Here is a 15,646-nt window from a genome sequence, read left to right as displayed (position 1 = left end):
GCGCAACCGTAGTAAAAATTGTATGCGATTTCGCAACTAAGCTGCATAACAAAGGTAACTTCGTTACAACAATAACAAACTCACTACAAGGGTGCGTTTAGTAAAGTAGAGTTAGGCGGCCTAGACGAAGGTCTGGAGATTAAATTGGGTCAATCGAAGGATATAGCAGTAAGGATAAGAACTCGAATATCTTCTTATACCTACTATTTTTTTGAGATACAAAATATTGTTGGAAAATAAAGCTACAGAATGCAAGAAGAAAATAAATAAACTTTTTTTCGAAGTTAGCAAATGTGAAATGAAAAGAATTTTGTAGAAAATTTGATTAAAAATTTATTTTGGGAAAACAAAAACATTGTGTACAAATTATTCTGAAAAACCATAAGTTACAATGGTAAGTAAGCGTATGGAGTATTTTCAGACAAGCCCGAACAGAAAACTGTCGAACTTTCCTCCAAAACTGGGAAGAAAAGACGTTCGGTTGAAGGCTGGTATTATGACAGAACGCAATCCATGGGGTCAGCATATGACCACCATTGGAATCATTGAGTCGAATCATTCGGGTCGATTTGCCTATGTTGCTTAGAGGAGACGGATAGCACTGATCATTTTCTCTGTGAGTATCCTGACTCTGCTACAGCAAGTCTACGAATTTTGGGTTCCGATGTCATAAGAATGAATAAAATTCGTTCTCTCAAACTGAGGTATATTTTCAGACTTACCAAAGCCTCTGTAAATTTCTCACAGGACTAGCTAATTTGTCTATGTCTCTATCCCTTTCTCTCTGTTACTTTTTTCTTTTTCGCCTTGACTATCTACCCTTTTATTTTCCAGCGCTTTGAATACAATGGCATGTTTAGCCTGAGTGTTTTAGGAGTTACAACAATCTCTCGGTGATTCTTGGCTCGACTTTTTCAAATTGCGATTTAATTTTCAAATGTACATATTAGTTTAGTTGTAATTGTTAAGTTTAAATAAAAAAATACGATTTTGGTTAGATATTGCATTTAAATGATGCTTTACCTTCTAGATGTGCGTTGCTCCAAAGAACATTCGTATAATGTTGCCACCGAATTTTGCATATAAATTTATTAGTCAGCCAAAATGAAGGCGTGGGATTGGCAGGCAATTTTGCATTTCAAAAAAAGATATTTCAGAAAATTTGAGCAAGTTTTCTGAAGAGGGTTGCCACCTAATTTTTATACATATTATTTGTTATATAATTTTTTAATGAAATCTTGCGTTTAAGTAATACATATTTGACACTCTAGATGTGCGTTTTTCCTGACAATATTTCTACAGGGTTGCCAGACGTTTCACATTCATTTAAATATAAAATAACATATTATCATAGGGATTTATAATGGGGGATATCTTATGGCCTGAGTAAAAAAATATATAGGGTTGCCACCTGTTTACACATTAAATAAATTAATTTAATTTAATTTAATCTAATATAATTATTTTGATTTAGATGAAAACTTGTTTTTAATTCTCTAGATGTGCGTTTTTCCTGACAATATTTCTACAGGGTTGCCAGACGTTTCACATTCATTTAAATATAAAATAACATATTAACATTTATAATGGGGGATATCTTATGGCTTGAGTAAAAAAAAAAATTGGGTTGCCACCTGTTTGCCCATTAAATAAATTAAAAACCTAATTTAATTATTTTGATTTAGATGAAAACTTGTATTTAATTCTCTAGATGTGCGTTTTTCCTGAAAATATTTGTATAAGGTTGCCACTTGTTTCAATTCATTTACATATTAACTAAAATATTAACATATGGATTTAGAATGAGGGATATCATATATATCTTGAGTTAAGAAAAAATATTTGCATAGGGTTGCCACCTGTTTACAAATTCAATAAGCTAAAAACATGAACTAATTATTTCGATTTGGATGAAAACTTGCATTTAAGTACAACATATTTAATTCTCTTTATGTGCATTTTTCCTGAGAATATTTTTATAAGGTTGCCACTTGTTTCAATTCATTTAAATATTAAATATCTCATATTCATATGGGTATTGAATTGGAACACTCTTAAACAGTTTAAAATCAGAAAAAAATTTAATAGGGTTGCCACTTGATTATAAATTAAATAAGTTAATTAATTTTTAAGCAGACGGCGGGTGGGTGGGTTGGTGCGTGACTACCATTCGGAATTCACAGAGAGAACGTAGGTTCGAATCTCGGTGAAACACCAAAAAAATATCTGCCGTTCGGAGTCGGCTTGAAACTGTAGGTCCCTCCATTTGTAGAACAACATCAAGACGCACACCACGAATAAGAGGAGGAAATCGGCCAAACACCCGAAAAAGGGTGTACGCGCCAATTATATACATATATATATATATTAGAGCGCGTCGATTTAAAAATCGCTCATTGCTCTGTGAAAATCATATTCTAGGGATCAAAATAAGAAACTTTGCCAAAGGAACCATACCTCTAAAACGAATTCTGATGTCCCCCAATTTGGGTCGAACGAAAAATCCCACTTTGACCCATTTAGAGTGCTCCAATCGAGTCCAAATTATGACCGACCACCACTAACTTTGGACGGCCGATCTACCCATGCCAGTGGCACACCCCCTGGAACTCCCCTGGGGGGTTCCCCATACAATCTTATCAAAATATCACCATTTTTGCCTTTACATGAGAAAAGAAACTAAAAAGTTCGATCCAACATCAGAATTCGGGTTAAAGGTATGGTTCCTTCGGCAAAGTTTCTCATTTTGATCCCTAGAATATGATTTTCACAGAGCAATGGGCGATTTTTTTGCCTCCCCACAAATCGACCCGGCCTAATATATACCTATATATATATAATCCTTTTAATTTTTAACAAAAAAAAACCCATTTTCTTTTTTAAAACCTGGACTTTTCAACCCATGTGTTATGCCGTCGACAAACGTGAAGAACGCCAAATAAGACTGAATTGCGTGGGTACTGCATACTTACCAATTTCTACAAGTAATGCAAATATTCGTCCATGTGAAGTGAGTGAAAGAAATATTAGAAAAACAAAATTCCTTCAGTAAAGGTAAGTACAAATTTTTATTGTTTCATGCGGCAAAAGAATTTTTTTAGCCTACCAATTTTTTTCATAAATTTTTACATACTTAATTTACATATATATGCTCATTTTCTTGTGTATATGTGTATAAATATGTATGTCTAGGAGGAAATCATGGTACTTAAGTAGTTTGACGTAAAAGTTATGAGGATATAATTCATTTAAATTTATATGTTCGCATTGATGAGTCGATTGATTGATTGGGTTGTGGGTGTGCGTGTGTATGTGGAGTGTGTACAAAATGAGCTGCTTAGACGCAAAGTGGAATGCATACAATCAGACATCCCCATATACAAATATACGAATATTCACTATAAAGCTGCTCTTTGGCAGCTGCCTCATTTCTACAATATTTCATACAACATTACATTTGATACATACATACAAACATGTAAAGGAATATATTAACTATTACAAATCTACGTTTTTGTCTTTCATTTTCGCTGCCGTTGAGCGCTGACGCTTTTTAGCTGCTACTGATATCGTTGTTGTTATTGCTGCTTATAAATGCATTTTTTCTAGCTGGTGCTACTTTTGTTCCTTATTGCTTTTTGCTTATGTCATTTTCTTTACATTTTCATGCAGTAGCCGTTGCTTTTTCTTGTTGTTGCACCACATCCAAAGGGGAACAAACTCCAACAGCGCTAAAGTACATCAACACATGAACTCATGTACATGCATACATACATACATACATACACACACACATATGTTCTTCATATAAATGTATTAGCTTTCAAGCTGTTATTGGTGACTCACTGCCATCAAGTCGCCCGCTGTTGTGTTCATTTGTGGCATGCAACTATGTTTGTGTGTAGTAAAGGCATGCGGCAGCCGCTACTACAGCTCTAGCGCTGTCAGGCTTACTGATGTTGCCATATTGATGCACATGTATTTACTACCAAAACGGCCGACACAACGGCAGCTGAGAAAATAGCAATGCCTTTTGGTGCTTTCAGATTTAGCCACTTTTTGTTGCACAATAGTGAATTTTTGCCTTTTGCTAAAATCACTTTTTTCGGTTGCTTGCTTAGTTGGTTGGTTGGCCGATAATTATATACAGGTACTGAAGGCTATTATTGGTGCTGGCTTGTTGTTGTTGTTGTTTTGTGCTTTTGTTGCAAATTTCATGTGTGCTTTTGGGTTTCAGGCATGCAAACGTAATTTGCGTGTAGTGCTCATGGGCGTAGCTCAGGAGGGGTAGCAGCGCGCAAAGCATTTCTCTCGAAAAAAACTGCGCGCGTTTGCTTTGACGCTTATCTGTAAGTGTTGAAAGCCTCTTTTGTGGAAAGGGGTCATACACTCCCTTATTTGAAAATCTTTTCTCACGGTAACTCTTAGCAAATAAATATAAATATGCCTTAGTTTGTTTTTTTATTAGAAAGTTTTGCTATTATCTACGACGATTTTCGAAAAAGTGTTATCGAAATATGATTTCCAAGCCCTGAGAATATATTTTTGATTTCTTTCTTATTATTGCAATTGATACAAAATTTAATTTAAACCTTCCGCGCGCAACTTTTACATCAACTAAGTATCTGTGCAGCCCCTCTTACTATGCAAACCACAGCCTGCGCTGTGGGGGCGTTCCTCCGCTCTTATCACAATACTTGCCGACATGTGAAGTGTTTACAGATTTGTTCCGCTGTTAAATTCACTGTTGCGCTCCTTCCTTATTACTGCTCCCTCTTCCATGGCGCTTTTGCTTGCAATTACGTCGGCAACACAACTGCCTGCAGCTTCCATTCACAATCCCCACCGCCACCGCCGCCTATGCCGCCACGCTCCATTAAATGCTCCTTCGCCACTTGTTCGTGCAACTGTTGCTTCTCGTGCTCCTCGTGTGTCGTCGACAGCAATTGTTGCTGCTGCAAGTTGCTGACACTGCCACTAGCCGCCACCAGCAACATGCGACTGCGCGCATCATGCGGCGTCAGATGGTGTTGTGACGACGTCAGCTGATGGTGATGGTGCTGATGATGTTTTGTCACCTTGTACTGATGCTGTGCATGCTTCTTGTGCTTCTGTGCTGCCGCTTCCGTAAATGTCGGCCTCAGCATACGTCCCACATAGACCGCTGTCAAGACGGCATACACTAAGCCTAGTAGCGCGCCCGCCAGCACATCCGACCAGTGATGCCAGTAGTCACGCACGCGGCTCAGCGCTATATAGCAAGCCACCAACAGCAACAGGAACTGTAGTATGTGGCGCAGCACGCGCGTAGTGCCACGCCCGCGCCACACAGCATGCAAATAGAAGCAGAGCAAAAGCATGGCATAGAACGAAAGTGATGAATGCGCGCTCGGAAAGGACACATGCAGTTCACGCAGCTGCCGCGCGCTCAAATTACGATTCGAGCAATAGTAATGTTCTACATAGACGCCGCCACCCACCAACTGCTGGTAGGCGCTCTCACATGAGGTGCCGTCGGCCAAGCGCGGTTGGCAGGCAGTGTAGAAATGTGGACGCAGGCGTCCAACAACATTTTTCGCCAACTCTGTGGTCAGATAGGTGGCGATGAAGCCGAAACTGAAGGTGGCTAAGCTGCGCGCCAAATTAGTTACGTATTTGCGCAGACGGAAACACTTGCAGATGCGCATTATCTCGACGACGCAGATGAAGAGCATCGGCAGGAGGAGCGTGTAGATCAGCAGCATGGGTATGGTGATGGTGCACTCACGATAGGGGTAACGCAGCGAAAGATCGGCGCAGAAGAAGCCACGCTGGAAGGCGCGCATGTTGGCGAGGCTGAATTGTAGCGGTGGTGTTGGAAGAGAGATGTTGCGCGCAAATTTTGTGCTGTTCGTGCCAGCTGTCAGGTGAATGCTTTGCGCTTTTTTCCCCAATTTTTATGTTTACTTTGGTTTGGTTTTACTATCGGTTATAAAAATCAATCTTCGTAGCAGCTGATCCGTTTTCTGTTGTTTGCTTTTTTCAAGCGGTAATTAGGCTATATTTTTTTTTTGGTGCCGTGCAATAAATTGGATAGATTTCCACTGCGATTTGAGTTGTTTTTCTTTTTGACTGCTTTTATTTCTAATCTTTGTTTTTGTTTCACGTTTTAGCAATAAGCAATCAGCATTCACTTGAGGTAATTATCAGCTTAGGTTTTTTTGTGTTTGTCTTTAATATTTTTTGTCTTCAATGAGTTCAATATTTTCCACTTTATCATTTCGTTCATACGTTTTTTGGAAAGCAAACCCGATTAATAAATTTTTTGTTGGAGTTTTTGTTTGTTGGCTATCGTGAGTGTTTTGCTAGTGGCGTGTCACGTTCAAGTTAGTCAATTTAAAAAATATATTTGAAAAAATTAATGCACATTTTTTTTTTGTTTTTTATTTTTAAAAGTTTTCATTCATAACACATTTTTTGTTGTCATTGATGATTGTGAAATTTTTATGCGTGTACATACATATGTATATGTATGCACGTATACTTGCGTTCGCTAACTTTAGGTTATCTTTAAAATGTCATTTGTTATTAAATACTTTTATTTATTTATTTTTGTTTTTGTAACCTTTAAATATTGAAAGGAAAGCAACTCAATATGCTTGCAATATTTCAAACGAATCACAATTTCATATAGGCTGGCGCAAAATTAATCATCCAAATTTTTTGAATAACTTTTTCACTAAATCAAAAAATATTTTGAGTGTTAGAGCGCTCCACTGCTTGCCTGTTTGTGGTCTATTTCACAAATGTCAAATATGACATCTAAAATTATAAATCTTCCGATGGCGTGATTAATTTTGCGCCTACTTGTATAGGGTTTTTCAGAAAGAGCGCTTCAACTTTTGAACTTTTTTGAATAAAACACAAACGGTTGGACTTTTTTAACTAATTTTTTTTTTATTATCGAGTTTGAACATATACATTTAAGTATGAAATTCGATTTCTTTTGCATGACCACCGCGTGCACGTTTTACGAGGTCCAATCGTTGAACCCAATTTTCGACCACTCTTTTGCATAAATCGGCCGAAATTCCAGCAATTTCGCGTTCAATATTGGCTCTGAGCTCACAAATCGTCGCCGGCTTGTTACTGTAGACCAATGACTTCACATAACCCCAAAACGGGACGGCTTGTTAAATGGACCGTAAAATGGCCGTAATGCTCGTAAAGTAGCAGCAACAGAAAGATTATTTTCATAAAAAATTTGCACGATTTGCAAACGTCGCTCAAGTGTGTAGCGTTCCATGATGAAATGTATACTAATGAAGTTTACAAATGACAAGCGAAAAATAAAAAATATTGCGTCGTTCGCCCTCCCTATCGGAAAAAAGTTGAAGCGCACCTATTGAATAACCCATTATTTATTTTGTAAAACGTTTGAAAAATTCAGCGTTCGCTATATTTATTTCCTTTTTTCATTTTTAATTTATTATAATTTGTAAAAAGTTTTTTATTTTAAGTCGATGGTTTTAAAATTCAAAATTTGCTTAAGATTGAATAATTTCTTCTTGTCGCCCGATAATTTTTATTTGCATTTTTTTTAATTAAAATGTGAGTTAAGTTTTTTATATAAGACTGAAACTATGAATTAGAGTTTTTTATGTTACAAAGTTAATATAATTTTATTTCCGCTCGATAATTTTTTTTATTTTAAGTTTTTAGTGTCGCTCGATAATATTTTTCCATTGTTTTATATTTAAAGTTTAAAAAAGTTTTAGTTAAATAATTCTCGATAATTTTTTCTCGTTTCAAACAATTTTTTTCAAAGGTTTCTACGTTAAAAAAAACTTTTTTTTAATTTTTTTCTGTTGCTCGATACTTTTTTCATTTTTGTTTTGTTTGTATTTCTAGAGTTTCGAAATTTAAAGTTCTCAAATTCAATTTTGTTTTTTTTTTTTTGGTTTTTATCGCTCGATAAGTTTTCTTTAGATCGCATTTTTTTATGCAAGACTGAAACCAAAGGTTATTAATGACTTCTGCAGAAGTTGTCTAGACGAGGAGGAGGAAGTGACGATCCCGCACCTTTTGTGTCACTGTCCTGCTCTATCGAGACGTATGATAGATTCGCCGTTTTGGGTGGACATTTCTTTAATGAATTAGAAGATCTCGGCTCTGTCGAAATTTTGATAAGTACACATTGGTTTCAGGAGGGATAAGGGCTAGTTCCCCACGCGGCAACGCAATGGCCCATGAGCCTGGGTGTGTCCTACAGTGGACAACCGCTTCAACCTACCCTAACCTAACCTAAACCAAGGGTTTCCAAAGTTAGAGCCTTTTAATTTAAAACAATTTTTTGCATTTTCGATAATTTTTATTCTATTTTTAGTTTTTAGAGTTTTAGTCGCTTGATAATTTTTTTTTATGTAAAGTTTTACTCAATTCCTTTGTATAAGACTGGAACTATCAGTTTCAAATTTCAATGTTTTATAAGTTAAACACTTTTTTCTATTTGTATTTTGCTGTTTTTAGTTTTTGAAGTTTCTAAATTCAGAGTTTTTCTAATCCAACTTCTTTTTATTTTGATTTTTCATCGCTCGATAAGTTTTTTAGGTTTGCAAAATTTGCTTAAAACAAATTTTAGCACGAGAAAGAAACGAATGGCGCGCTTTGTTAAACTGGGCCAAAATCATGTAAGCGATTATCGCGCCGATTAAGAAGAAAAAGAAACTGTGAGCTTCAAAGTTAGAGTTTTTAAGTTCAAGTTTAAACAAATATTTTTTTTTAATTGTTTTTATTGTTTTTATAAAAGCAGAATAAAAATTATCGAGCGGCAAGAAAATTATTTAAAATAAAAAAACTCTAACTTTGGAAACCTTTACTTCAGTCTTACCTAAACAAATGCGGTTAAAAACTGAAATCTAAAAACCTTATCGAGCGATAGAAACAAAAAAAAAATTAAAAATTTATTTTCTTTAACTTAAAAACCTTTAAATTTTAAACTCCTTTATGCCTCATATAAAAAAAAATTGGTTAGAAAGGGAAAAAATTATTGAGAGAAAACAATTATTTAACTTACATAAAAACTCTGAATCTTCAAGCTCAATAAGCTTTATTCCGTTTTTAGTTTTTAGAGCTTCAAAATTGAGAATTTAATTAGATAAATAAATGTTTTCGTTAATATTTCGCTGATTTTTGTTTTCTTTTTTAAATTTAAAATGTTTGTCAAGACCGAAATCATGAGTTCAAAAGTTCAGAGTTTTTAAGTAAAATAATTTTTTTTATTTATTTTTTGTCACTCTATAATTTTTTTCTTGTTCTTTTTTTAGTTTTTAGAGTTTCAAAATTCAGATTTTGTCAAGTTAAATAAATAATTTTGTAATTCTTTTATCGCTCCATAATATTCTTCTGTTTTTAATTTTAAATGTTATATAAGACTCTTATGTAAGACTGACACTTGGAGTTTTAAAATTCAGAGTCTTTTAAGTTAAAATAATTGTTTGCTTCAATTTTTTTGTCGCTCGATAGGTTTTTGTTGTTTTTTTAGTTTTCGAAGGTTCAAAATTTACAGTTTTTTAATTTAATACATTTTTTTGTCTTTAATTTTTTTTTCGTTCAATAACTTTTTTTTTGTTTAGTTTTCAATGTTTTAACTTGTGGTTTTGAGTATTAAATCTTTTCGAAAGGCAAATTGTTTCTTAAATATCCTTAAAAATTTAATTATTACGCAAAAATGTACTACTACATTTGTCTCGTCAACCTAATTTAATTTTTTGCTTTCTTCTTTTGTTTCAAAGTTTTCTTGACAATGTTTATTACTCGATTTATTTATTGTAATAAATCTTTATTTACTAGTTAAAAATTTATAGAATTTATTGTTACTATTTTTATTTTTTACTATTATCAATTTTTTAACCAAGCACAATTCACTTTCTAGTTTACGTACTCATTTTGACATTTCTTGTTAGCTTTCAAAATCCTTTCCATTTCTCACTTTTCAATATTACACATTTCACCCACTTCCTTGTTTTCTTTTACGGTGTTATTTATTTTGCTGTTGTGCTTTTCAACTTTTGACCGCTGCTTTGTTATTAATATCGTAACAGTTCGCTTGTGTTTTTATATTGTTTTTTTTTTTTTTTTGCACGCCAAATGATCATCACACGCGCGCGTTCACGCTCAGCAACTGACTGCTGATTGTCAAAGCGTTTTACTGGCGATCTAGCCATGGACTAGAGCAGCAACGGACAGCAAATGCGCCACTCTGCTGCACACCAGCGTCAACGCGAACGCGGCGACAGCGACTTCAACACCATAGTAGGTGACGTCGTGGCGCGGCACAACGCAGCGCAGCGCGGCTAACCACATTTAAGACGCCGCCGCCGCGACGCTTCGCACACCTAAAACAAAAATACAGTAACAATACTACACCACTGTGTAGCGACAACAATAAAGCATGTATATATTCATATTAATATCAAAACAATCCAAACGCTTTGAACATTCATTACTACTGCTTTTGTTGTAATTGTTTGTGGTTTGCCTTTTTCACGCAATCACTTTACTTTTCCTCACTTTTCATTCACTTTTTTTCTTGACTTGCAGTGAGAACTTTTGCACTGCTGTTATTAAATTTCAAATCGCTGGCTTGAAAGCCGATATTCTTATCAAGAAGCGTGCGCAAAAGCCGCTGCCGCTGCTGACCGCGACTGCGACCGTGACTGCGATGGCGGCAATCAAAGCCTTGGTTGCTGAAGATGTTGACGTTGGCGGCTGGCGCTCGTGCCCGGCTCTCAAAAAAATGTAAATACGTTTGTAAGTATGTATGAGCATATGCAATTGTATACAATTGTTAGTATTTATGTAAGTCTATTTGTTTATTTGCCGTACAGTGTTTGCGCGTAGATAACGTACATACATACAGACTTAATCATTTATACTCGCACTCGTAAGTGCTGGCGCACACCTCATTGAACTAAGTCGTGAGAAATGCGTCGTTGCGCAGTGAAGTGGGTGGGCCAGCCATACATACATACCTATATGCGCACCTTTTTCCTGTCTCATAAAAAAAAACGAGTAATGAGAATAATTGACGTATTCGTAAGTAATGAGATGGGAACAGCTCAGTTGCAAACAGAGGTGATGAAAAGTTGAAGGACATGCAAATTTGAAGATTAAAATTTTTTGAAGGCTAAAAATTTATATTCAAGCAAATGCATTAAAGGTTGTTAGACGGAAATCTTACTCAATAGGCTTCATTCAATTTCGCTTAACAGCGTTATTTGTTAGTAATTCTCATCATGTTTGAAGGGAACTAAAAATTCGGCTCATCACATACCATCTGATAGTAGATGTATGTATTTGGGTTGTCACGGGGTTTGCAAGGCCAAAAAGCGAATTTTTTAGACAGTCCTCAATACAAAGAAGTGAACGTAGCTTCCATACTTCCCTTTAAGAGTTGCAACTCACCTTCGCGCATATCATTCAGGCCTTTGGTGGCAGCGCCAAAGACAAGTGTGAGATCATTTTATGTTCCAGTTAGAACCTGTCTTATCTAGAGTTATGACCAGCCTGCTTCGGTATGCCTCCCAAATATTTTTATCAGTTGTCAAACTTGTACTAAAATCTTAATCTTCAGGCAAATATTCGTTGTAATGCAGAGATTCGGCGAAATCGAGCTGAGCTGTTAAGCACCTTTTTTCAATAAATGTTTAGATATTTAATTAGGGTATACATTTTTTAATGGCTATTTGGTCGAGCTCCTTCTCAAATGTATGGTATGCATCTTGATGTTGTTTCACAAATCGAGGCACCTACGGTTTTATGCCGCAGATAGTTTTTTATGAGCAGCTCTTCAAGGCAGAAATGCACTCGAATGCTTTCCACTCTCTGCCGAGAGGCGAGCGCTAGTAAAAAAAAATCATTTTCTATCACTTGGAGGGTTTTGAACACCGGCTATTCCAAATGATAATCTCGTCAGTACGGCGATCACTTTCTCAATGTCATGATCAAATTCAAAGGCGTAGGCGTAGGCGTTGTAAACTTCAAAAATTTTGATTCCTAAGCCCTCGACAAGTAAAAGCTCTAACTATAGAAAGAATGTGGCTCAAAATCTAAGGCCCAAAAGACGTCGAATATTAAGTAATATCTGCCAATTTCTTTTAACTTTTGATTAATAACCTGTATACGAATTTTAGCTCTCTCTGTAGAATCTCTTTCACCAACAAGAGGTATTTTGGTGCTATCTTACCCATCTTATCGTATGGCGCAGAAGCTTGGACGATGACAACATCCGGTGAGCGTCCCTTGGAGTGTTTGGGAGAAATATTTTTCGGAAGATTTTTGGTCCTCTGCACTTCAGCGATGGCGAGTATCGTAGGTGATGGAACAATGAGCTGTATGAGCTTTACGACAGCATAGACATAATCCAGCGAGTAAAGATCCAGCGGCGGCTACGTTGACTGGGTCATGTCGTCCGAATGGATACAAACTCTCCGGCTGTGCAAGTGTTCGATGCGGTACCAGCTGATGGTAGCAGAGGAAGAGGAAGGCCTTAACTGCGGTGGAGAAGGACTTGGCTTCACTTGGTGTATCCAACTGGCGCCGGTAAGCGTTTATCGCGCCAAGTAAGAAGAAGAAGAAGGATATTTAGGCTGTAGATTTAAGTACCTTCAGGAGGTGCATATTTTTTCGCTTTCAGTAGAGCCTTAATTGAGATAATGTCGGGCCCTGACTGAGTGGTTGAAATAATGAATTTATCTGTAGTTGCACCACGATTTTATGGAGCAGTGAAGAAAAAAATATTTAAACATCTATATATATAAAAAGAAGTTACATTTCCTTGGTAATCTTATAACTCAAGAACGGGCTCACCTATCCAAACCAAATTTTTAGGCTTTGTTTGGACTATTCAGTAGATGGTTTGTGTTTTGAAATTTTAAGAATCGGATACCAGTGTCTCGAGAAATAAGCCAAAACGTGAACCCGGGTAACCCTAGGATGTGTTTGTACAATATGGGTAGCAAATGGGAGCTGTTGATGATTGCTATAGTATAGAGTATTTTTAATGCCCCTCCGTAACTAGGGTCTCGAGATATAGACCAAAACGTGGACCTGGATAACCCTAGGATGTGTTTGAACCACATGAGTATCCATTGTAAGTTGTTGATAAATGCTAATGAAAAGAGGACTTTTCTTTTCGCTGGGTAACTAAAGACTCCAGATATAGACCAATTGGGAACTCGCCTTCAGGTTAAGAGATTGCATTCTCATGTACTACAACCAGTTAAAATGTTTTTAAAAATTCAGATCCGTTATCTACATATATTTCTCGAACTTTACAGATTCAAGGTCAAATATACCATAGAGCTGGGTCTTTGCTACCATTCCCAGATGGTGACCATCAATTTTTGCAAATATATTTTATTGGTGATGAGAATCGTGAATTAGATCAGCGCTGTGCAATTTCGACGAATACGAGAAGATCAATCGTGAATGAATTGCAAACAATGTTCCATCAACACAATGAATTGTGGAAATTGTTCAAAGTGGCACTCGATCTGATGCCCACGGATGGCCACAAAATCATAATAAAAGCCGATAAATCACCAATTGGGAGCACGCCAGACGATTCAATGTACCAACGATTGATGAAGTAGCTATTGTTGTTACAGTTTCAGCCACGAGATATTGTTTTGTATCGTAGAAATGAGCAATAACAACGTATTTCAGAACTCCATCGCTGTTATGATGCATTGCAATACCCCATTTTGTTTTGGAGAGGGGACGATGGCTATCATATCAACATACCAATGATAATCCAACAACTGGTACATACACATTTTATTTTTGTTTAAATATGATTTTGAAATAATTTTCATACGCTAATTAATTTTTGCATCGCAGGTCAAAAATCAACGAAAACCGTCAGTGCGATGAATTTTTATTCGTATCGATTGATGATTCGCCCTCAAGAAAACAATTTTATTTTGCGATGCAATCAACTTTCGCATCAATTTTTTATAGAATTGCAAGTCATTTTGGACGCAAATATAATAAAAAATTGAATGCTCCAGGAGGAACTGGAAGAACATTTTTAACTTTATTTATTTTAGCATAATTTATTTAGCGTAAAAAATTGAAATGGAAATTAAAGAATCAAAGTTTAATTACAAGTTTTTATCGGCTCTTTCACCTTACCTGTATATAGGTGACCACCACAATCAAATTTAAAAAAAGTACAGAAAAGGCTATTGTGACATCTTTAGAAAGTATGTTGAATGAAAAAAATCAACTAATTCAACTGTTTAAACATTTTACGAGTTCTATAAAGAAAACTTAAAATGAACAATTTCTTGCGATATAAAAAACATTTTATGTATGGTGGTGCGAAGCCCACTGGGAAATGCTAGTACCTATATATATATATATATATATATATATATATATATATTTCTTCTAATACACTAAGGGCTTTTCTACAAGATACCAGCTAGTAAAGCAATAACGACGCATCACAAACTTCTTTCGAACATGGTTTGCTCTGTTGATTGACCATCTAGCAGCTCAGAACTCAATCCATTAGGACACCAACTAAGAATCGTATCGAAGACTACTTGACACCCAACTATTGAGTCTTTGAAGCATTGGCTTTACGTTGACCAAGCAGCGTAAAACTTTCCAATACACAACTTGCGTATAAGCAATCCAAAAGTAGTCAAACCGACTGCACCGCGACTGTAAGATAAATAGTAGGAGACATAACGAATTTGCAATTTTAAAATTTATAGGCCGTCAATGACAAATAAATGAGGAAAGTTTTGAAAGATATACATTTTATTAGCGAAGATCCGTGAAAGCCAATATTTGCTAGTGCATAAAGGTGGCATTAGGTTGACTTACATATAAGAACAAAAATAATGAGAGGAGTAGGTACCAGCAACACTGACGGTGATGTGCGCGCAGTATGCAAGTACTCCTATCAGTGCGCAGGCAAGAGTAGATCTCATTATGGATATCATCATCATCATAGCTTCACAGTTCGGTGTGAGCCATTGCTTCCATTAAAATTCGCCTCCACGTCAATCGTTCTTCAACTTTTCTTTTGAGATCAGATATTCCCATAGGTCGCGTGTCTTCTTCTCATCCGTATTACTGATACTCGTATGATAACGGTTAAAACGCAAATTGTTTCTTTGCTGATTTTTTCACCACTCCATAGGCAATGTCAAATTTATGCCGCAACAAAGTTTTTTAGAAAAGTTTTGTCTTAAATAGTTGTCAGTTGCTTCGTATGACAGACAAATCACATAATTCTTCAAACCACGAAGTTTTATAAATGCACACCACGCCATGGATTGCGGTGGCATATTTGATTTGACACTTAAACCTATTTTTGGGCTTTAAATTTTTTACGATTTTTATTAAATGCTGCTTTATCAAATTGTAAGAATTTTAATAGGAATTTTTTAGGTGTGAATTTTATGACCATTTGATTTACCGTAAATTTATTATATGTTTGTATGCGTGTCCAACATAAATGCGTATATTGCAAACAGGTGCGGAAACAATATGAGTTTTTATAAATCTATAAATTTTATAGCGCTCCTCATGAAGCTATGTGTTGGCGCGTGCGCTCATGTGTTTGTATGCGTATGACAACCACCAATCT

The 15,646-nt window shown here is 35.9% G+C and overlaps 1 protein-coding gene across 8 annotated transcripts; it reads right to left on the bottom strand.

Annotated features, from left to right (window-relative positions):
• Positions 1-3,044: 3,044 nt before the first annotated feature.
• Positions 3,045-10,206, bottom strand: LOC128860604 (putative phosphatidate phosphatase). 8 transcript variants are annotated; one of them, XM_054098224.1, is made up of 2 exons: positions 9,875-10,206; positions 3,045-6,604 (listed from the first exon to the last, which is right to left on the bottom strand). In XM_054098224.1, exon 2 carries the CDS (start codon positions 5,823-5,825, stop codon positions 4,800-4,802), a length of 1,026 nt encoding a protein of 341 aa, XP_053954199.1. In that variant the 5' UTR covers positions 5,826-6,604; positions 9,875-10,206; the 3' UTR covers positions 3,045-4,799. The 8 variants fall into 8 exon arrangements, with proteins under 8 accessions (XP_053954199.1, XP_053954202.1, XP_053954200.1 ...); XM_054098227.1 differs by having other exon boundaries at positions 3,045-6,344; XM_054098225.1 differs by having other exon boundaries at positions 9,923-10,206.
• Positions 10,207-15,646: the final 5,440 nt, after the last annotated feature.

The sequence above is a fragment of the Anastrepha ludens genome, chromosome 4, assembly GCF_028408465.1.
Source record: "Anastrepha ludens isolate Willacy chromosome 4, idAnaLude1.1, whole genome shotgun sequence".
In the NCBI taxonomy this organism is placed as follows: Eukaryota; Metazoa; Arthropoda; class Insecta; order Diptera; family Tephritidae; genus Anastrepha; species Anastrepha ludens.
This window is presented reverse-complemented; position numbering and strand designations above follow the sequence as displayed.

Bases quoted from the DNA above. Each gene is read 5' to 3' on its own strand.
- LOC128860604 (XM_054098224.1), bottom strand. From the start codon at position 5,825: ATGCGCGCCTTCCAGCGTGGCTTCTTCTGCGCCGATCTTTCGCTGCGT.